Here is a 22,633-nt window from a genome sequence, read left to right as displayed (position 1 = left end):
AATAAAAGTTATTTTGATAAAAGTGGTCCTGACTGAACTAAAGTTTAAAATTAGTACTTCAACTACACAAATACAAAAATATACAGGAACAATTTAAAATCCGATTTTTTTTTTAAATACCTTCATCAGTTGTCTTCTTCCTTACCCTGATTGGCACCTTGCGATGCTTCTTTGTGCATTACTGCCACCAACTGTTGATCAGTGAAATAGCGTAAAACCAATGTATCACAACATCTGCTCATGTGTACAAAGAAATCAGGCATCTACTAGTAAAAATATAGTTCCTTAGTGCTACTATTGGCGTCTTCCCTACGCATTGATTACATTACACATCAGGACATGGATAATAATGGAAGTATTTTGCCAAATATCATCTTTATTTCCAATAAAAAGTCAATATGTTATGATTTTGTAATAAGAGAAAGCGCTCAATAATTAGCAAATGTGATATTAAAATGGGTCTTGAGAGTCTTTTATGCTGGAGCAGATATACATGTGGGGTGTAAGGCCTCCAGGAGCTTCATTCAGTCATGTCTTTTATTGAGTTTATACCCTTCTGGTTTAAATTGAGCTTTAGTCTTGCTGTCAGGAAGAGGTCAAGGGCAAAGTCAAAGGTAGTTGAAGCCAGGCTTATTTTTGGTGGGCCTCCTGTCAGAGTAAATGGAGTATGGTCTTGGCTAATGTAACTTTCCTGTCTATATTAAATGGTTTGAACAAGTTAGCTACTATACTTTTATTAGGAATCAGGTTTGACCTTCCCTTTGCCGCTTTGGTTTAGCAAACAGTGTTGGAGTGTGGGGCCACTTTACGCCTGCACTGTGACATTATAGTTTTTGGTAGTTATTGACTTACTGACCTTAGATTTTATTTCATTTTAAGTGTATTTGTTTTGGGGATTTTGGAGTTTGTGACATAACATTTTTACATATTTTATTTTTTTTATATTTTATTTTCTTTTACTTACCTGCCTCTGCTCCATCCTCAGACTTATTTGTCTGGTTCATATACAGCATTTAGTCTGCTAATAAAAGATTGTGTTCGACTATTGTCGCATCCTATTACGTTCTTGCATTTTCTTTCCCTTTTCCTTTTTTAAATAAAATGAAATAAATAGCCTAATTTAAAGGTGAGATCCTCTCAGTTGCTTTAGCCTGGCCTGGGTCCCAGCATAGACAAGATTTGTGCTTTTTAAGGATATCTTGCCAGTCTCTGTTGTGCCGGACTAAATCAGCCTCAGAGAAGTAACTGAGTCTCTTCTAAGTGTTAGAACAGATAGCTCATTAGCCCACAGCCCATAAAGCTTTCAGAGTTGCTCAGTCTAACAATAGAGACTGCCAGTGTCCATGTTTTTATTGTTTTAATGTGTTTGTCCCTCACATTAAAATGAACACAAATAATTATTTCTCAATAGTCTACAGAGAGAGACTGATGGAAGGCAGGTATTTGGAAAGATACTGTAGAAAACACAAACTCAGTGGTATATAATGCTTTTTGTTCTACTTAGTTAACCGGATGTTGTGGAGTAAATACAAGTTGCAAAACAGTCAGAGTGTCAGCTGGACTGCCTTTTTAATATGGAAGACAGGCAGAAAGGCTAAATCTGATCCAGAGTCAGAGGTGGGACTGTGTGGTTGGAAAAAGAATCAGTCTTTTGGATGCCAGTTACATTCCCAATATTAGAAAAATCTGCTTGGAGGCAGTGAGTGTGGATCGTTCAGTGTTTCCCACAGGCTGAGAATTTATTAAAGGTGGTCGACCCCGAGGAGGAGTGGGGGGTATCAAGTGTTGGTTGGAAAACAGCTCTGAATTCACAGGCTCAATAACTATTTCACACTCATACAACACACATACTTTTGAATGAAGTCTACACTTTAATAAGGATACAAAAAATTGTTTTGGGTGCAGACTTCTTAATCTTGGCGACCGAAACATTTGTTTGTCGCCAAGATTAAGATGTATATATATGGCTGGCCCTGATAACTCTTCACATGAACTACTCTTTATGTACCTTTGAACAGAGCCATAAGATTCTACACATAAGTTCCTAACTAGCTAGCAGTAGAAGTCGAGTGTATTGACCAGCTTTCTGATTAATTTTGTTTTGCAGGTTGCCTAGCAACTTCATTGTTACGACAAGACTCCAGGAAGTGACTGCCCGGCCAAAAAATAGTCCTGCGCCTAGACTAGAAGGCAGATTTTTACCTTTAAACATAGCTACGAACTAACTGTTTCCCTGTCTTTATGCTAAGCTATGCTTAATGGGCTCAACATAAGAGTGGTATCAATTGTCTCATCTAGCTTTCACCAAGAAAGCGAATAATGGCATTACCCAAAATGTTGAACTATTCTTTTCTACGGTCTCATAAGGTCTCGTATGATAAGAATATATCCACAGTGACCTTCAACTTAATAAGCAATTGTTTATAATCAACTTGATTTGTTTGGTCTAGCAAAAACCTATTCCCTTGGTCAGCAACCATGAACTTCACGTTTTTATTAAATTATTTCCTCAAAAACAGGGCTAGTTTTATGATAATGTGTCCTTTGTGAACTTTTAATAGCTACGCAAGAGTGAATAGAAAGTGAAAGATCACTGGCTCAGGTCACTGCCCTGTGACTTCTTCCAGTGAATGTTAATCATGCAGCCATCTGTCCTGTGGTGTATCCGTCTTGATCTCAGGCTGCTGGCTGGTGGCATTAGTAACCATTGACGTAGGAGGACAGGAGTTTCCTCTCTTAACGGGGTTTACTCAGCCAACCTGGTGCCAGCTCTTTTCATGGAGCATGCAAGGCTCATGCAGTGTGTGAGGACACCCACTACCTGTCAGCAAAACCCAATAGAGATCCTTTGTTTGTAAAACTAAATCATACAGGAGGGTTTGGGTGAAATTTTGTAAAGAAGTGATGCTCTGTGGGCATTATTTAAAAATATGCCTTCTGTGCTGCACCAGTGGCTAAAGTTGTGCTTATTAGCTTTCATGTGGAAGAAACGTTGGACCAAGGGGCTGAAGACAATCAGAAATAAGTGAAATACTCTTTTCTGACCTTGATTTTGTTTTTGACATTTATTTTGAAAGATTTTGCCCAGAAACAGATTTCTATTGACTCCACTCTACCAGGGTTGTTGTTGTGAGTAGCTGGGTCAGACACATTCACACTCCATGTTGTCGAATACATCACCTTCTTTTATATTCGACACTGTGCTGTTGCTCTGCAGCAGCGATGGGATTCAGTACCTTGCTCAAGGGTGCTTAGTTTTCTGTAGGCAAAGCACAGGCTTTTACCTTTCTTTACAGATAGAGCCTGGTGTGTGTGTATACACAGTACGTGCATTTGAATGACCTTTTTGTGTCCATGATGGAGAGCGGAGGATGTCATGGGAGAATTTACAGTGTGATCGTAATTGACGTCACTGGTGATGGTGAAGACTGGATTCTCTTAGGTGTCGAGCATCAGTCACAGATCGTGGCGTCATGTTGGCACAGTAAAGAAGATGGCCCTGTCCCAAGTCACACCCAAATAGTGTCAGAAAAGGACGAGTCATCAAGGATTGAAAGGGATATGCTGGCATTTGCAGTTTCTCTTTACTTAGAACTTTAAGGTTTAAGACATTTTAAATGGAGATTGGTGAATGTATACACATAGCTGCTGCGTTTATTGAAAAACCAGAACACTTAAATTGAAAATGCCAAGTCATCAAATTGTTGCTGTTTTTCTCTGGTCAATTCATTAATGAATATAATATTTGCGAATGGTGTATCAGTCCACCACTTTGGTCCAAATTGGAATGTCTACTACAACTATTGAATGGATTGCTATGACATTTTGTAGAGACTTTCATACCCTCCTCAGGATGAACTGTATTCACTTTGATGACCCTGACTTTTTATCTAGTGCCATCATCAGGTCAAAAAAAATTTTTCCCAGTATTTTGGTTAATGTTCACATACCTGTAAATAATGACATTCCCATTCTGTAATTTGTTTTTAGTGCTAATTAGCAAATGTTATCATGCTAACTTGTTAGAATGAGATAGTGAACAAGGTAAACATTAGAGTTGCAAGCATGGCTCTAGACTTATTTGGATATTGCAAAAACATAGGATAATTGAATGGCCGAGTAAAAGTGTCTTCTCAGCTAAAAGTATCCTATTTGTTTGGTGTCTAGTCCAAAAAATAAATAAATACAGCTCAATATTTTGCTTTGCTGCACTGGTACATTGACTGTTTTCTTTCGTTTGAATATAACGTCAGGCCCTCCCAAATAAATCCAGTCAACCTCATCACAACCCTGGACTGGAGCCAGAAGTGTCTTTTTTAGCTGACGTCATTCAACCTTAATCTAATTCAGCACGTGAGGGGAAAGTCTGCCTTATGACCAAAGTGGCTGAAAGCCATGATGCCCAGCTGAATGTTTATAGAGTCTCGGTCTTAGGCAGGTGTGGACAGGCATCACTTTCCACTCGCAGAGTAAGGAGCATTTCTCGCCCCTGTGCCAAGAATGGACTGCTCTGACGCACTTGCTCCCTCTGCTACAATCTGGAGGAACCCCGGAGACCAGATCAATGCCACCTTAAGCTCCTCTAGGGATGATAGGCAGGCTGTGCGGCGGCTGGAGGGAAGCCCGAGGGGATGAGGCAGGTGAAGAAAGGGAGAAGAGAAGGAGCAGGGGGATAAAGAGGAAGGGATGTAGAGATAGATGGAGGGGGGTCAAGAGAGAGCAGCGGGGTTTGGAGGTTGCCTGGCAGAATCTGAAGCGTTTCAAGATTTATAGTCTGCATTCCATAATCTTATAAAAAACCATTTACCCACTTTCTATGCCATTCTCTACTACTTGCATCAATTCTTATTTTTAATTCTTTCTATATCATGCATAATAAATCTTTACACACTAGAATATTTGTGCATGCTCTGTCAGGGTTCTGTTGAAATCTATTTCAACAAATAAGAAATGTCTTCCTTTGTGTGCACGTGTATAAGAGATAAATGCCATTGAAATATATGTTTTTATGTATACAGTACATGTTGTCTCTGGTCTTCCAGGTCAGTTCCAGTGTGGAAACAAACGTTGCGAGAAGCAGGAAGGCCTAAAAAGCTGGGAAGTAAATTTTGCCTATGTGGAACACGGCGAGAAGAGAAATGCACTGGTCAAACTAAGTAAATAGTATTTTTTCTGTAAAGGTGTGTGTATGTGTGTGGGTGTGTGTGTGTGTGTGTGTGTATGCTTGCATACGTGCATGTATGTGTCTGTGGCCTGGTGGGGGTTCCCGTCTAAGACCCGGCTCATAATAATCCTCCTTCAGGTATCATACTGCAGAAAATCCTGTTAGAATAATTACCATAATTGGAGGACCCACCAGTCATACTGAACTCAGTCAAGCAAGAAATGACAGGCTGTTTTAACAAGCAAGTGCAACAGGTCACATCCAGACATGTTGTTTCTCCTCATCAACTAAAAATGTTATCCAGTTTGTAGTAATTCTAAATTCAATACTACAGTCATAAATGTTTTGATAGTAATGAAACTTGGTGACCCTGGAGCATGAACTTAATAAAGCACATTGGAGAAATGTAATGGGTAAAGGTGATGTTGCAATGAATTAATGAATATGAATTAATGAATACAATACATTAAATACAAAGGTTCAAATCTAGGTGTGTTATTATAACGAGTAAAACAGGAGTTCCACAGGGTTCTGTCCTTGGCCCTCTTCTCTTTAGTTTATATACACCACTGACAAGTGAGGTGAATGACACTGATTATCTGGTTATCATGCCACCTGTCAGTGGGTGATATATAAGGCAGCAAGTAAACATTTTATCCTCAAAGTTAATGTATGAGAAGCAGAAAAATGGGGAGTGGTGTTAGTGGTCGTAATGTTATGGCTGATCAAGTGTATAATTTACCAGCCTTATGTCATGAAGGTGATTTCCAGTTGTATGTAGATGATACTATATATATATATCTGATGGAACTATTTCCTCAGTTTAGACACATTTTCATGCCTCAGCAGAAGTTAGTAAAAGTTGTCAGAACTAGAAAACTACAGGTTTATGAAGTAAAATTCTACACACACTTACATTCATGTACCTGTCCCTATGAAAATAAATCAAATACATTTTCATGCTCAACTTTGACCTAATTCTTCTTCTTGTTTGTCTAACCAGGACTATGCCCCGAATGCTCTTTCAAACTCAACTACCACCACAAGTAAGCTAACACACTTTTCACCTTTGAGACATTTTTACATTAAAAATGTAGATCGTTTTGCCCACGATTGAATGATTTTTAAATCATTTTTAAAGTGCACTGGTCTTACAGAAGTAGGGCAGGTCACAATGGACAGTCGGCAGACATTATTTTACAGCATGCAGAGGTTTGGGATTCAGACCACAATTTATGTCTCCTGTCTAACCGTCTTACCAGCCATGATTATATATCCCAAAGCTTTCATCCATTTAAAGCTCTAGCCAAGATTCATTCGTGTGCCTCTGAAAGTGCCTTTGGTCTTGATGGATTTCCGGTTGTCCTCCAAATAGAGTTAGAATTGGCTGCTTGATAATGTGAATACAGTTTGTTCAAAGTCTGATTCTGTTTGTAGGAGGAAGGAGGTGAAAGCAAAGACAAAGACTAAAAGGTTATCGATGGAGAACCAGGAGCCATCACAGAAGAAGAAGAAAAGGAAGAGATCGTCTTCACACTCCAAGAAGCACAAACACAAGAGGCACAGAGGTAAGACTCTCTCCTCTCCTCTTCTAATCTCATCACATGGGAAAAAGCCTTGTTTGTTCTTGGAAATTCCCATTTTTCTGTTGTGTTTGATATTATTTTGCCAAGACTCCCTTTTGATTAAAATACATCTTACTTTATAACTCGTCTGTTTCTCTATAGATCGTTCCACCTCTTCCAGCGGCTCAGAGGAGTCTCAGGACTCGGACAAAGGTAGCATTCATAACTCTCAATCACACACTCAGACACACACACACCTCCCCCATTTTAAAAATACACGAACATTAGACAATTTATGATCTACTCCCCCAGGCCTTTAGGCCAAGAAGACTCCTCAAAACTTTTGGAGTGAAAACACCCTTACAGTCCTTATTGGAAACACATCCATTAGCCCTGTAGTGTATAGTAATAGACAGACAGCACGTCTGCTTTTTCTCAGCTGTCTCTCTCCCCATTCCTCTCAACTTTTTGCCTTTTTCCTTGTCTTTTTGCCCTTCACTGTGAGCAGCATAAAATGAAATATGTCTTTGCCCCTGTGTCCCCATTTCAGGGTCTGTCTGCATGGATGGATGGATGGGTGGGTGGGTGCAGTTGTACACAAAAACAAACGTGTGTCATTGAGTTCAACATGCATTGCAATCTGTACAAAAACACTTTCTTTCTGTCTTTCTCTCAGCTGCACATATTTGAAGCAGTTGTTAAAGGCTAAACTTGATTAAATGTAGGAATCCTAAAACATCATGTTATTTGTAATGCGTTGAGGGAGGGTTAGAGACTTTAAGGTTATGGAAGCTTTGTCTCCTGGAAAATTGGGAGAACTTTATACTAAGGGCACATCTATGGGCCCACTATTTTTGTTTCACACAATGTGATCTGGTTTGGCCCCGGTCAGATTAAACTGTCAGAGGGTAAAAATAGGTTGCTGGTCCCCTATTTACCCCCAATATAGCGCTATATGATTAGGTAGCAATGCAGGATCCGCTTTAGTTGATACTTTATTGTACTTTATGCACTTTATTTCCTAAGAAATTACAGCAAAACCTCAGATGAATTATTGATGTTACGCTAACAGTGAAGATCCTGACTATTAAAACTGATGGACAAGGGTTATTGGCCGACCCAGTTTTTTCTTCTTGGGAGTTTGACCACCACTCTCTGAAACTCTCCCACTAGACTCCGAAGCTGGCGATGAGCAAAAGGGCCAATCGGAAGCCGACCACTGGCGAGGACCAGCCCCTGCTGTGGAGGAAAAGTCAAGGTGAGGTTAACAGCAAATGTTCATATGAAACCGCACGCAGTAAGCTGCTGTAAGACCATCAGAGACAGTCATACCGACTTAGCCTACATAGGTTATGGATCTCTATATAGCACAGTACATAGACCACTTAGATACCCTGCACAAAGCTGTTCTGAACTGTCAGGAAAGTTGGTAAACCTTTAACCTGCCTTTACTTGGCTTGTCCTGTCATGCTGCTCTTGCAATTTAGGTTTCTGCTCTGAGAAAGAGGTAATATTACTGAAAAGAAAACCATAACAGGCAGTGTTTTCGGTTGATTTATATTAATCATACCTACTCCTTTGTTACATTCAGTTAAGCCAACGATAGTAAGTACATTAGGTGCCTTTCTGAGTATTCTTGCCTTCATTTAAACTGACTTTTTTGTGCTTTCCGCCACTATTTATTTGTCTGTATTCTGTACCAGTGTTTGTACTCCACATCATTTCAGATTGTTCAGAGCATGAATAAAATGTAAATGAAATAAAAAAGCATAGCTATAAATCTGCCAGTTAGTCATGGGCCACCCATACAAAGCATTTAAAAGTCTGTCAGCACCGTGCATAACAGGAACTAACACAGTGATTTTGTGTTTTTTTCTGTCTAGGGAGGAGGAGTTTGATGAGTACTTTGAAGACATGTTCCTTTGACTGCTGGTATCAGCGGCAACCCTGCTGTGACTACACTTCCTTTGGCGCACCGCTGACACTAAGCATGTTCTGTTTGAGTCTTGTGTGCATGTACATTTCTTTTGACTGTATGTTTCATTACTGCTACAGAAATAAAACAATGTTTTATCAATGTGTAACCATCAGTCTTTGATTTACATGTCTGTCATCGTGCCGTTTCAATCCCACCACTATCACTGCAGGAAATCCTGTAAAAATAGTTTTAGAAACGGTAGCAGTGTGGCTCTCGGGATGGCAGTGTCTATCTGTCAGTCGGCCCACAACTTTATGTCCCTTTGGCATGAAGTGTAATTACTTTGGTGATTAACCTTTCATCTAGAGCCAACATCAAGTCAAAATTTAAACTTTATAAATTAATATTTGCAAAACCAATGACAGTTGTACTTTGTCTTTAGTGCTAATTAGCAAATCTTAGCATGCTAAAATGCTGATAGGAAACATTATACCTGTTTAACATCAGTATGTTAGCATTGTCTGTTAGTATGCTGACGGTGGCATTAACTCGTACAGCTTCACAGAGCTGCTAACATGGCTGTTGACTCTTAGTCTTGGATTGCCTAAACTTTAAGTTATCTCTTATTCATTGCATCTGCGCTTTAGATTTTCTAGAGTTCTTCCTGTGAAATAGAAATACGAAAGAGTGAAGCACTCTGCTCTTAAAAAAGAAGACAACAAGGATTAGCTTGTGACTTTCTTCTGGCCAAGGGCAGATTGAGGCCTTTACTTTCCGCAAAAGGAAACTGTGAGGTTGCTAGGAGATTATAGTCCTTGGCTTAAATAAAGACTTTACTTTCTACTCTGTCTCATTATAACTTTTTTTCTCTGCTCTCACAGGAGAAGTCTTTTACTGTGTGATTCATGGCATTGTAAGCTAGGAGCTGGTTAAGTGTAGTGAATGGTACATTGAGTAACAACAGTGTTGTTTTTGAGTACCGGTGGGAAGTGGTTTGACCCCTGCCTATACTTGTACACCTGGATGCATTCACTGTTCAATCAATCATGTTGTCAACATCTGTTTTTTCTTTAAATTCTTGCTTTGGAAATTTGGCCCATGCGAATGTCCTGGGAGAAATTTTTTAATCCCAAATAATGTTAACATTTAAATCTCCCCTTCCCGCCATGTTTTAACACATAAAAATACCCTCCTTGAAAAGTGATTTTTGTTTTCTATGGTGTTTCAAAAAAGTAGAACCAGCTAAAATTCTACTCTTTCTCCCTCATTAAAATCTATGAGTATGCACACATGTAAGAAGTTTAACTAGAAGAAGTTTCCACAACCCACTTTTGTAAGTTGCAATTTGGACCATGATTGGCTTTTAAACTTGTTGTAATGTCACAAAATGATGCATGTGTTAAACAGAGAGCACAGAGAAACTTTCCCCCCTTAAAGCTAATGAAAGTAAAATTGCAAGAAAAAAAGAAAACACTTTTGAGAGGAGAGAGACATAAAATTTAACATTCGAGGTGTGCATTTCGAGGTGGTTCCCTGTGAAGACCCACCCCTGTGATGGCGCAGCCTGTAGAGGAGGCCAGCTCTACACCCACTGACCCCTAAATTGTTGGCGGGATGGGCAGTCGTGTTGATACAGGGTTTTACAAGCTGAAGTGTCGCACAAAATGATAGATTATAGGGCTTGTCCTGTTCCCTCGTCAAATATACCATCTTGTAAGGGGAGGCCAAAGTAGCATCTGTCACTCAAATTACACACATACTGGAATGCAGTGCTGTGGCTTTGTTCTACTGTCTTCTAAATGAATGTATACTTACATTTTTAACTAAACACCACACATTCTGCAATTTCCTGCATGCACAATCTGCAGACGGGCAGGACACGGGATGCTGAATAACATGGCCAGACAACACTGTATCGGGCAAGGATCAGAACCAATCCACTGATCCTCTTTCCCTGGAGGCTCATCCAGCTTTGGAGCCTCTAAGATCCCTGCACGATATATGTCTAAGAACGAGCAATGTCGCAGCTAAGCCCAAGGTTTCATTCTCTGTCTCTGGCTAACCTTCATGTGCGTGCAAGTCAAGTGTGAATAAGAGATAGTATAGAATAGATATCACCTTTGTGTGTGTGAGGTACTATTTTCATATTGAGGAAAAGTGTTTCTCTCAATTTGTACACCTCCATAAATCCTTTATTTGCTTACACATATTACATCTCATGACACATACATACAGTAGTGGTAATTTCATACTTCAAATGATTTCTATTATCTGAATGACAGCTGATGGGATAAGGAGAAAGTATACAGTGCATTATTTGGTATCTCAAAAAGGATCTTTGAAGGAAAAGCAAGGAGCCATTTTTTTATGACTGGAGACAAAACCGGTGGTGTAACCATCCATATAAAATGTGTGCAGCAGCAATAATGAGGTAATTTCATGGTTAAATCATTAAAACATATCACTCAGGGGTTCATTCAGTAAAAGTTTTTAGCACAGTGTTGGCTCCAGTAATCACAACGGCTCCTTGCTTCACCTCAAGCAGCAGAAAATAAGTTTCCAGGTAGTCCCAAAGCCATTCTGATAGGATTAAGTGCCTTTGATTGATGCCCTGTTGATTAGAGGAGATGCCATTGTGTAACAGGAAGTTGAGGGCTTGCCTCTGCACCCGGGAGGGACACTGCTAAAAGTGTTTCAGAAAGTTCACAGGGGTTGCGCTGTCAACTTAGATGCCTGACCAAATCAAGTTCATTTCAGGTTTATATGGAGAGGCGTTGTGTGAAGAATGACATCGGTGAAGAACGAAGTCTGTACCGTCGTACAATCATTGATGCTATAGTTCCATCTGCCCATTTTAAACACAAGTCGTCTGTACATACAAATAAGGTTTAGGTAGCCTGCTTTACCTTCTCTGTAAGAAGGGTTTTTAAAGTCTAAAGCTGTGTGGATCTCAAAGGCTGGCTGGCAATCAAATCAAATCCCATCAAATCTTCTTACAAGGGAGGTAGATCTACCGTGCCCTGTTTGACTCCGACTCTTGCCTCCTTAGAAGAAACAAAGGTTGCTTTCACTTTACATCCTTCAAATCAGTTTTATGCTTAATTTATTCTTAAGTTTACACAATTTACATTTTACAGTTTCTATGTAATAAACTATATACATGTGAAATCATGCACATTTAAAAGAAGTTATCGTTTTTTGAATTGAATTTTGCTCTAAACACTGGCGTAAATATTATGTATATTACCTTTTTCAATACATTTTTTCCAGGTCATTGGACATAAAGATAACAGCTTACAAGTGTTTTTCAAAGCTGACAATAAAGTTTTCACATTTTCTAGATTCACAACGCCCTCTCTCAAAGCTCGCCTCAAACTCTCCATCCGTGAAGACAGTTCAAGTACAAAATTCTCAGACAAAGAATCCAAAAAAATATATGTATATAGTTAGATTGCATATTAAAAGAAATACACCCTTACACAACTCACCGGCGCCTTTTTGAGGTAAAAGAACATCAGCCCTTGTTCGAATGAGCGCTATAGTATCTGAGCTTCAAGGTTTGTAACGCAGCATTAACAGATCCTTCAGATTGCAGTTTCCTGCTCTTGTGTTCAAGGAATTCATTCCACAACTCATGCTACTTTAACTGTTGACTAAAAAAAAACAAAAAAAACCAATATTATTATATTATTGTGCCTGCCTGCCCTCCCTTCATGGCCTGCTGCTGCCAAAACAGCAGCAGCTAAGTGCATTGTGCAACCTACAGTACCCTATCTGGGCTATTCATACTAAAGAGTTTGTATCTGTACTTTAGCTTGACTTGGAAAATTTGCTTACAACTTTTGAGCATATCCAACCATGGTGTCAAACCATACATGACAGAAATATATAGATTATTGCTATGTTAAAGGGAAATATATGTCGTCCGTGTTGGTTTTTGATTGTTCATGGCGGAGGAAGTTTCAAACACATCACATCTTCAGAGTCAAACGGCTTCTCCGTTGCAGTCAGAGTCCCAACATTACTTCTTGGTGATGTTTCTGACTCTTCCCTCCTTGGAGGGTAGTTAGGCTGGACCGCAGACCACACCTGACTACACTAGACTAAAGTTAGGCTAGACTGAACCAGGTCAGACCAAACAGGGCTGGACTGGACAGCATCAGAGCGGACAGCACCTAACCAGAGAGAACTAGGCTGGTGTAGATCAGACCAGACCAAGCTAGCCTAGTCAAGCTCCAACTAGACTAGTTGTCAGCGTAGCCTAGATTAGGCCTAACCAGACCGCATTAGTCCAGATCAAGAAGCCCTGGAAGAACTTAGCAGATGGTGCAGGTCTTTGACTTCCCGTCGCCTCCTCCACCAGCTTAATAAACACACAGAAATAAAAGAAAAGATGCACTAATAAGTTATGATTCACACTAACACTAACACTAAACACCTCTATCAGGCCATCAACTAAACCAATATACACACATCTATTTTTTTTTTTTTTACCTTTCTTGGCTTCCTCTTCTTCCAGTTTCTTCTTCTCATCCTCAATGGCCTTCATCTTTGCATTGTATACTTCGGCTCGCTCATTCCAGTGTGCCCTGTTGTTGTTCAGACCATCAAACATGGGCGTGATCTCTTTGTGGAACCGGGAAAACTCCTGATAAATGAAAGAAATAAATTAAGTATATGTTATTCACTTTATGGGATACATACTGTCAAGGGAAGGACTTTTGGCATTGCAAATACATGATATACCCCAAGTCCAGAGGGACGACCAACACATGTTCACAGTTACAGATGTGTGTGTTCTTGTCCAAATACCATTGTGACAAACAGCTAACTGACATTCCTCCTGGGGCCAGCTGGGCTCAACAGGTTCATTTCTATACATCCTGTTATCCAACCTCAGATGGTTGAAGCTGCAACAACACATCTGTAAAGCTAATAATGAGAGTGTTTGAGAAATTATTTAACTCTAATGGTCATTTTGTAGTCTGTAGGAATGTTTTTTTTAGACTGCATTATAGATTAGGTGTGCATGTTGGTTTGTGTGCCCACATACAGTTAGTTATTCAGCTCTATCGAGTTGAAGCTACACCTTTCTGACACAGTCTCATTCAAAATTGAACACCAGGCTTTACGAATAAGTATTTATCGCACAGTAGGGGCTTGAAAATGAATGTTATTGCCTTGAAAATAGTCGTCACACTTGTAACTATGGAGTTTGGTTACTTTCACAGTTCACATTTGTAGAGCTGATACTCTTTGAAAGTATCAAAATTGATTAAATCAAACTGAATCAAAACAAATTGTGGACAGAATAAAGTTTTTTATGCTGCTTTGCTGAGAATCTAAATCAAACAGAAGCTGGATTCAATTGTTACAGCCCTCTTAGACTGTGGCTGTGTTTAAATTCCAGAAGTTACAGATTAATTGTTGCAACACAGAGCACCAACCGGACTCCCTTTTTTTGTGTGCAAAACCCATGTATTTTGTCATGCCTCAAGATCCATCTTCAGACAATCACCTCCCCTTCACTGCTTATAATAATCATACTTGTCATTTTTCTTAGGAAGAATGATGCAGCTGTGGGGTGCGAAAGCTGTTCATTACCTTGTATACAAAGGAGCACACAAAGTCGATGAAACCACACTGCATCTTGGGTAGCTGTTCGGCACAGTTTCTGTCCATCATGGGCTGAGAGGGACAGAGGAGAGAGTTTCAGATGAAAAACAACCCTGAGAAACCTTTTTTTTTAAATCCTGTAAAAATGAAGAGAAAGCACAAGAGGGGTATGACCCTTACAATTGGTTGTTGGTCCAAAACACTTCTCTCCAAATCTCCTTGTTCCCAGAATTCAGCAGCAACCATCAGAGCCACCTGGAGAGGTAATAGACAAACAGGGAAAAAAAAAAAGAATGATACAGAATAATAATAGAGAGAAAGGGATTGCAAAAACAAAAAAGCAATAAATGAAATATATACATTTCACTCTCAGGACATTCTTATATGTTGTTATTTTGACTTGTTTCCAGCCTACAGTATCTACATTTACATGGGAGGGACGGAGGATCTCTTCTGCCAGCTATAAATATAAAACCTTTTTGACCTTCTGTGAAGCTTTTAGCATTTGATCTCAAAGCTGAATAACCTGATCAAAGATGCATGATGGACAGGGTAAAATAATGCAATGTGTACTCTATCAGCAAATTATATGATAAAACTAGCTCCTATCTATTTTTTGCTTCTTGTGAGCTTCACTATATATTCTTTAATGAGCCCATGTGAAGGCTGTGAAGGCTGTGAAGGCACCCACCTTGCTCTGTACTTCCCAGGGTTTGGTGATAGCAGACAAGTCACAACCTGTCATCATCATGGCCCTGGAGGTGAGAGACAGACAGTCAGGGGAGAGAAGATGACACCCTGCTACTGATGCTGATGATTTGTAAGGGGGCTGCTTTTGCAGAACTCTTCTCCCCACAATATATATTTTAAAGTTAACTGGACAGAGTTGCCTCAAGACCTGTAATATCTTCTGCTTAAATCAGTTACATACATGACGATTTCCTTCCTGGTGGAGTTGTTGGAGATGTAGGCAATGGCCTCCTTTTCATCTGGCATTGGCTCAGTGGCATTCACAATGTTTTGGAACATAGTTCTTTTTCTGCGTGGAGACAAACAAATGGCAGAAAGTCAATCAGACCTCAACTGAACTAAGCAAATACATAAATTGATTCCAGAAAACGCACTGGGTCAGCCAAAAGTAGGATCCAGTCACTAACATTACTTCACACCTGTCACTATCTACAGCTGTAGTGTGGTAGCATTCTAGTAGTCCGAGTGCAGTATTTCAGATAACCTACTTGAAGTAAAGGGCCAGATCAGTGGCGATGATGCACACGTCAAACAAGTGCTGCACATTCTCAAACTGGCGCTTCTGGAGGTTGCAGAAGATGTTCAGGCTCTGCAAGGAACAGCGAAGAGTGTTTAAAATGTGTGTGCCTTTTCCTAAATACCACTTAAGTCTGATTTTTTTCGAATTTATTGTTATACCTCCTCAGCCATGAGCGTCTTGCTGTACTCCAAATGGTGCCGCTCCATGATTGAGGAGCCATGAAGTTTAGCCAAAGGAGATGCACTCCTGCAAAAAAAAAAAAAAGGTTGGAAAACATATTGACAACACTGGTTACACACACACACACACACACACACACACACATATGTAATCACCAAAATAAAATATCTTGACTTGCTTTGTCTGGTAGAGGTTGTTGGTCCCTCTGTGGTCGATATCGTGGCAGAAAGCGGCTGCCACCATTGCGAAGGCATCTAGATCAGAGTAGTACTTCCTCAGCCTCCCTGTCTGTAGGCCGAAGAGAAAAATCAGGGATTATTATGTGGAGGTATTTGAGTTTGTGGTTTAGATTGTGACCACCTATAAAAATGTGTAAAATATTTATTCTCATTTGACGCCTATTTCTAGAACTTTTAAATTAAAAAAAAGCTAAATATTGGGCATAGTCAGTGCTCATATTAGCTATCTGTATTGATCTCATGTTATTATAAGGAATATAACATATGTTATAAGCCTATGCACGAGGTTCACACAGTCCTGTGAGACATAGCGGTCTGTTCTACAATGAACAGACTGAGCAGTAGGAAAGTGGAGCAGATGAAACAACAACTTAGAGGATGATCCTGTTAATTTGTGAGCTTTACAGTTGGGGTTTTCTGTAGAGGCAGCAGATGCTGTGCGGGCGTTACCTGCAGCAGGCAGAACATGGTGTGGCCTACGTTGAAGCCGTGCCTCCAGTTGTGGTAGGTGATGTCACGGTAGCCCTTCCTCACTGTGTACATCCATTTGGTCAATGTCTGAGATGGATAGAGAGGTGGAAGGTGGGTTTAGAGAACAGAAAAGAAGAGACAACAGGCTTTTAGGTGAGCCATGGCCATGACTCAGCTTGATGTACCCGTGTTTGAAAAAACAAAAACGCTCTGCCTTCACAGCTACACTGCCGAGTATCACTCAGATTTGTAGCTGCAGCATGATGTGCCTCCAGAGACTAATTAAAAATCACATCTACTTCTCTCTTCCCAGGAAAATAGACCCATGGCAGATTGCCTGTCACTTAAAATATTGATGATGCTATGAACATTCATCCTTAAGGCACGTCATTTCTATTCTTCACATATTTTGAAGTACCCACATTTCACATGGATTGTATGTTTGCATTTGCAGGGTTTTTTAATCAAATCAATTCACACTTTTTTCATACATGTTTTAATTAAATACTTATAAAAAAGAAAATAATCGTATTCCAGATGGACAATAGCAACATCTGCAGAAACAAATTGGGATATTCTCAGGATGCTAAGGGCCATTTGCAGCACCAGCACCATTAAGAGCATCTTGCTACATTCAAATGACTCACCTCTGCGGGAACTTTAAACTTCTCAACCACTCCGAGCTCAAAGAACATGCGAATGCCGGCTTTGATGAGGTTGAACTCTGAAACAGGGAAGTCGCTGAAGCCGAACGAGTACAGATTCTCTCCGTTGACATTGTCAGCTGGCGGGCAGGTTCCTTTCTGAACAAAAACACGATGCAGCACACGCAGGAGACATCGATGAATCATTCAGTACTCAAGAATTGAAGGATGGCTATGTAATTACAATGTCAATCTCAAGATAGTCAACGTGTTTCAACAAAACATACCAATAGTTTGTACAGGTCTTTCGGGTCGCAGTCTTCAGGCTCCGCGTCAAACTTCTCTTTGGTGTTCTGGTTATATAAGAGAGAGCAATCATTTATAACGCCATTTGCATTCAGCCCATGAACACGCACAATGTTTTCAAACACTTCAGACAAGTGCTCCAAGCTGTAACCTTGTAAACTGTTATCGTGTCATCGTCTCAAATGCTAGTTCCCGAACGGATAAGTGATTCACTGGACCTTTCATTAGTCCTCTAATAGCTGCTATTGGAGCACTGGTACTTAAAAAGATATGCACGGCACATTAACCTTTGACTACTTTTAATACCTGCTTGAGTGGCCTCAAATGCTAAGAGACATCAGAGGTGAGAGAAAATGTGGAGCAAGGTAAGGTCGGTACTGACCAGAATGGACTGCATCTCATCTTTGGTGCATCTGGTCTGGTACATGAGCATCTCCTGAGCAATGTCTTTCCTCCACTCCATGCGGTTCAGCCTGTCGTAGGTGTCGCAGACCAGCACCGACCAACCCAAGAACTGTGTCAGGGCCTGGTACAAAACAATGAGTGAGAGAGAATGAGAGAGAGGAAACACATCCAAACAAGAAGCCACAGAGCCGCCTCCACCGCCCTGATGTATTTCTAATTATTGTTTTTACCTTGTTAATTAAGCTAATGAATGCACTGAGCAAATATTTATAGATACTTTTCATCACTTAGCACATGAGTGGTGCTACAGCAAACTCAATGTATCAAAGCATTATGAAGTAACTGCTGTTTTAGGACATTTTTCTTCATTAACATGCAAATTGCAACAAAATCAGAACAGATCTTTCCTTTTATGAGGGAAACCTGTGGTGTAGAGTGTGTCTACACACAGACAGACAATGCCTGTTTGATGGTGAGAGGAAAATAAAACAAGAGAGAGAGAATGTGTGGCACTGACCTCAGTGATCTGTTCATCATGCTCATCAAATGGCCTGCCATCTTTCCTATTGAAGAAAGTGGCAATGCCCACAATTTCTTCCTTCTTGTTGACAATGGGCAGCGACAACACATTCTTGATGACAAAACCTGTATCATCCACAGACTCTTTCTGAAAGACATTGAGATAAAATACTTGTATATATATACTTATAAATAAAGTATATCCAAACCGATACTGATGTGTTTTCTTTTGTGTGCATATGGGAAATATAGGAGGATAACAAGGTGGCCCTAGAAAATTCCTATATGTGGAAGGACAGTAAACGTCTCTCACCTGGAAAGTGAAGAAATCATCTGCAGCCACGTTCATCATGTTGCAAATCTGCAGGCCGTCACATAAAAAAAAAACATTCAAGTTGAATATCCCAAGTATTCCAACCTATTAGCTGATTTTTTACACAGAAATCTAGGTATATGTAGGTGACATACTCTTCAAGTATTATCACATTGCACTGAATGTGTCCCTGTGTCTTTTGTTTCACTACATTCTCTACAAGTCTCTGTGCCTATTTCACAAACCAGTTCCCTCTCATTTTTCTAGTGATTCTTATAATGAATAATCCTGCAGCATCTGGCGAGAGACTTACAAAGCCGTTTTCTGCAACATAGGTCGGTAGCCCGCTAACCAGAGCCCAGTGATCTGCAGGTGGACCACTGAAAAAGAGAGAAACATACAGAGTGGTGTGAGCCCGAGGGAGCACATTATTCACTGAGAAGCAAGTGAAACAAGTGCTGACTCTCGTACATTATGTTGCCTCTGCAGAAACCCTAGAAATGTCAGTGTCTTCTTAGCTTTATATTCAATTTGGGCTCTAAATTTTGTTAATTTGAGTGTGAGATCTGATTTGTACTAAAATTAAGTTAGGACATTTATTTTGAAATAAGACTGTGAACAAAGCTCTTCAATGTTTTGATACTGTATTTTGAAGTATTATTTTGAAATGTGTTGCATTAGTTTATGTGGATTTGTAGCTAATGCTGCTCACGGTATGACTTTGATTTCTTCTTTGCCTTCCAGGAGGTAGTCAATGATCTTGTAGAAGATGACCTCCTGTATAAAATGAAATTACATCTTGGTGATCAAACTCTGTTAGACAAAAGATGAAGGGTGTAAGATTTAAAGTACTACAAAACTGAATAAATGAGGAGAAAAATAATTTGGTTACCCTGCCGTCTGGCGTTTTTGGTCCTTTATAGGGTTCCACATCTCCCAGTTTCACTGGCCATTCATCATAGAATTCCTGCAGGGGAAAAACACAGACAATAATAGTTTTAAGTTATTTATGCCTCTAACCATGAATGCTATTTATTATTGAATATATTCTGCAAAACCAACCTTCTCTTTGGTCATGTCCAACAGACCCACTGAGTATCGCTCACATAGTAGATAGGTCCTTACAGTATAGAGGGCTTTGTGGAACTGTCTCTCAATGTCTGTCAACTCCTCAAACACTTTACTGGCCGACCAGAGCAGCACCTATGAGCACAAGGACAGCAGTGAATGTGGGTAATTACATATTTAGCTATGGCCTATAGCATGAGATCTGTTTAACGCTTACTACTACTAACTAACGGGAGGTGTACCTGACTCCTTCTCGACTCCACATTGAACATGTAGGCTGTGTGATGCTGCAGGGCGAGGACTTGAGCAAAGTTCATGTACTTGTGGAAGAGCTAAGGACCAAAGGAGATTAAAGGTTTGTATTAATACACAACAGCACAATTAAGACAGGGGAACTTTTCTACGTACAGTGCCATTTGGCTACATTTCCCCCTCCAGGAAAGGTGTGATTTATGAGTATGTGTCCTCAGAATATTGCTCACATATGATGAAATATGGATTTGACAGATCTGTAAATATAAATAAATAGGTTGAAAATTCACAAGGTCTTTTAGTTCCATGTTTGGCCAATCTTTCCACAGACTGCACACATTTTGTACATGGATTTGGAAGTCCACATTTACAAGATTTTTACCTAGAGATAATATGTAAAAAGAAAGAGATTATAATGTTCTATCTGTCTATATACACAAAGAATGTAGCAATATGAGACATGATCATGCATGTTAGAAGTGAAACCCTTTGCCCTGGGCATAATTTCCATTAATCCTTTCCTTACATCTCTTTACTCACAGCTTTTTAGTTTCTGTATAACTGCAAATAGTCTATAAAAACAGAATTTCCATCTGACCCAGTTCAATTTTTATGTAACTGTGCCTCAGTGTGAGTTTTAGCTTCTGAATAACAAGAGACAGCAGCGAATGTTCTCTGATATAGACTACAGAGATAACATATTGCCAGTTAAATCACAATGCCTTTTTTTTCTTGTCAAATGCTCAAAAGCAACTGCATCAAGTCAGTCAGGTCTGATTAGCTCCCACTGACATAATGGAAGTATTTTGCACCCCACTGGTGAAATATAATTACAGCAATATTCTTTATTTAGTTGCAAATTTCAAATGGCAGAGCCCAGGCAGTTTTTAAAGTAGCAGACAAGCAACTATAGATATGATGAACAGAGAATTACTGTAAAATCTGGTTTTAGCTGCTTAAGACAAATAAGACTTCAAATTTAGGTTTGATTTATGAAACAGTAAGTGTCAGCCATGCATCAGGGTGTCTGAAACACAACCCTACTATAGCTCACTTAGCAAATCCCTGCGGATAAGAGTGAATTTACATGTTTAAGTGTGTATTCTTACCGTCTCATCCTCTGGGGAGAACGCATCAGCTCCTATTTTGTTTAGTGCAATGGCGACTCCAATGCACTCTTTGTCAGCCACCAGAGGGAACGTGAGCATGCATTTAGTCTTGTATCCAGTCTGTTTATCCACAAAGTCACAGAACTTTTTATTCTGTATCGAGAGAGAGAGAGAAAAAGAAGAAAATCAAGTTTGGGATAATCCAAATGTCGATATAAAACAGATTCACTAACACACAACAACACATTCACATTTACACTCTTCGTTTCATTCTATGCAGTTCAATGCCATAAGCTCATTAACTGCCTGGCAGATTGAAAGATTCATATTCACAATGTATCTAACATTGACTTTTTTCAAATAGAGGGCAGCATGCTGTCTGATCTCACTTTTAAATAAATAAACTACAATTTGTTGTTTATTCTGTAATCAATATTCCATTACTGGTTACACTTCCTGCATTCATATTGGTCAATAGACAAGATGGGTAGTATATCATCATATTCAGCTGATTAGTTTGATGAATTGTCTAATAGGGATGGCACACACGACAATGATCTTAACAAAAGATTCTGATATTTTCATGAATCTTGTTGCATTCTAAAACTACTATAACAAAAAGTTAAACAAAATTATAGCAAATTGTTTAATACAAAATAAAAACACCCATATGTTTTATCTCTGCTTCTGTACCACTAACACATGTCAATATCAGAAGCTTGCAATTACACATTTGATTCTAAATTCAGTCATTTTAGGAGAAACATGTTAGACTACAAACACATATAAGTAGACAAAAAAAGTTTATAAATTAGGGAATTAAAGTAATTTCACTTTTCTAAAAACCCACCAAGGCTGTAGAGGTAATTTCCACTAATACATTTGCAGAAACATGGGAACACCTCCATATATCTACACTTTGACAACTTCAGATCCACGCACACGTTTCACATCCCATCCGGGCACAGATACAGATCACTGGCCTTGGTAGCCCTCATGCGTAAATATTATGTAAATGGAGTGGAATACATAAATAAATGTGCTGTTTTGTAAGTTTCTCCTGTGATTATGGTGTGTGTGTGTAGGCTATCTGTTTGAGGCTATCTACAGACTGTGGCAACAAAACTACTATCCAACACTACTTCTCACCGCTGAGACGTCAGGAACATTTTGTGGCTTTTTGGACTGAGCAGTGAAACCGACAACACCCATGTCCAGAGGGAACACAATTTCCCCCTGCGGATGGACCAGGTTTGCCTCGAACTTGGATGTTGGTGTCACGTCAAAGAGGGAGGTGGCGAGCTCGGGTATTCCGTTTCTGGCCCTGCACAGGAAATAACCGACCCTGTCGGCCTGCAAGATCATGGCGACTCTTTGTAACACTTTGTGAAGGGACTGCTCAAGGGATCCCTGTTTCTGCAGCTCCTGGATCAGCTCGAAGATGATGGCTGCCTCTTGAACAGAGTTAATATCCTTGAACGAAGCGGTGACATCGACAGGCGCGCTGAAGGCGGCGGAGAGCGCATCAGCGCGCAGCTTCTTATCAAAGTACTCTTTGGCGAACTGTGGGTTGTTCTCCAGGTATTTCTCCACG

At 39.8% G+C, this 22,633-nt stretch overlaps 2 protein-coding genes across 2 annotated transcripts in view; one reads left to right on the top strand and one right to left on the bottom strand.

Annotated features, from left to right (window-relative positions):
* The window catches only part of fra10ac1 (FRA10A associated CGG repeat 1), a 15,137-nt gene extending 6,324 nt beyond the window's left edge, over window positions 1-8,813 (top strand). Inside the window, exons 9-14 of the mRNA XM_035668034.1 lie at window positions 5,043-5,156; window positions 6,168-6,210; window positions 6,602-6,732; window positions 6,892-6,942; window positions 7,903-7,987; window positions 8,613-8,813. Of these exons, the coding sequence (XP_035523927.1) occupies window positions 5,043-5,156; window positions 6,168-6,210; window positions 6,602-6,732; window positions 6,892-6,942; window positions 7,903-7,987; window positions 8,613-8,655 (467 nt within the window). The 3' untranslated portion in view covers window positions 8,656-8,813. The remainder of the gene's footprint in view (window positions 1-5,042; window positions 5,157-6,167; window positions 6,211-6,601; window positions 6,733-6,891; window positions 6,943-7,902; window positions 7,988-8,612) is intronic.
* A 2,042-nt stretch (window positions 8,814-10,855) lies between these two features.
* Window positions 10,856-22,633, bottom strand: part of pde6c (phosphodiesterase 6C, cGMP-specific, cone, alpha prime) — a 29,909-nt gene continuing 18,131 nt past the window's right edge. Inside the window, exons 11-31 of the mRNA XM_035663756.1 lie at window positions 21,040-21,192; window positions 19,921-20,010; window positions 19,673-19,813; window positions 19,503-19,577; window positions 19,323-19,387; window positions 18,924-18,990; window positions 18,611-18,658; window positions 18,296-18,445; window positions 17,756-17,899; window positions 17,355-17,420; window positions 17,071-17,226; window positions 16,403-16,510; window positions 15,892-16,001; window positions 15,692-15,779; window positions 15,502-15,602; window positions 15,195-15,302; window positions 14,955-15,018; window positions 14,444-14,518; window positions 14,252-14,335; window positions 13,142-13,295; window positions 10,856-13,010 (exon numbers count right to left, since the gene is read on the bottom strand). Coding sequence (XP_035519649.1) covers window positions 12,964-13,010; window positions 13,142-13,295; window positions 14,252-14,335; window positions 14,444-14,518; window positions 14,955-15,018; window positions 15,195-15,302; window positions 15,502-15,602; window positions 15,692-15,779; window positions 15,892-16,001; window positions 16,403-16,510; window positions 17,071-17,226; window positions 17,355-17,420; window positions 17,756-17,899; window positions 18,296-18,445; window positions 18,611-18,658; window positions 18,924-18,990; window positions 19,323-19,387; window positions 19,503-19,577; window positions 19,673-19,813; window positions 19,921-20,010; window positions 21,040-21,192 — 2,094 coding nt within the window. The 3' untranslated portion in view covers window positions 10,856-12,963. The remainder of the gene's footprint in view (window positions 13,011-13,141; window positions 13,296-14,251; window positions 14,336-14,443; window positions 14,519-14,954; window positions 15,019-15,194; window positions 15,303-15,501; window positions 15,603-15,691; window positions 15,780-15,891; window positions 16,002-16,402; window positions 16,511-17,070; window positions 17,227-17,354; window positions 17,421-17,755; window positions 17,900-18,295; window positions 18,446-18,610; window positions 18,659-18,923; window positions 18,991-19,322; window positions 19,388-19,502; window positions 19,578-19,672; window positions 19,814-19,920; window positions 20,011-21,039; window positions 21,193-22,633) is intronic.

Source organism: Morone saxatilis, unplaced genomic scaffold (genome assembly GCF_004916995.1).
Source record: "Morone saxatilis isolate NCDOM2014 unplaced genomic scaffold, NCSU_SB_2.0 Contig1, whole genome shotgun sequence".
NCBI classification, from domain to species: Eukaryota; Metazoa; Chordata; class Actinopteri; family Moronidae; genus Morone; species Morone saxatilis.
This window is presented reverse-complemented; position numbering and strand designations above follow the sequence as displayed.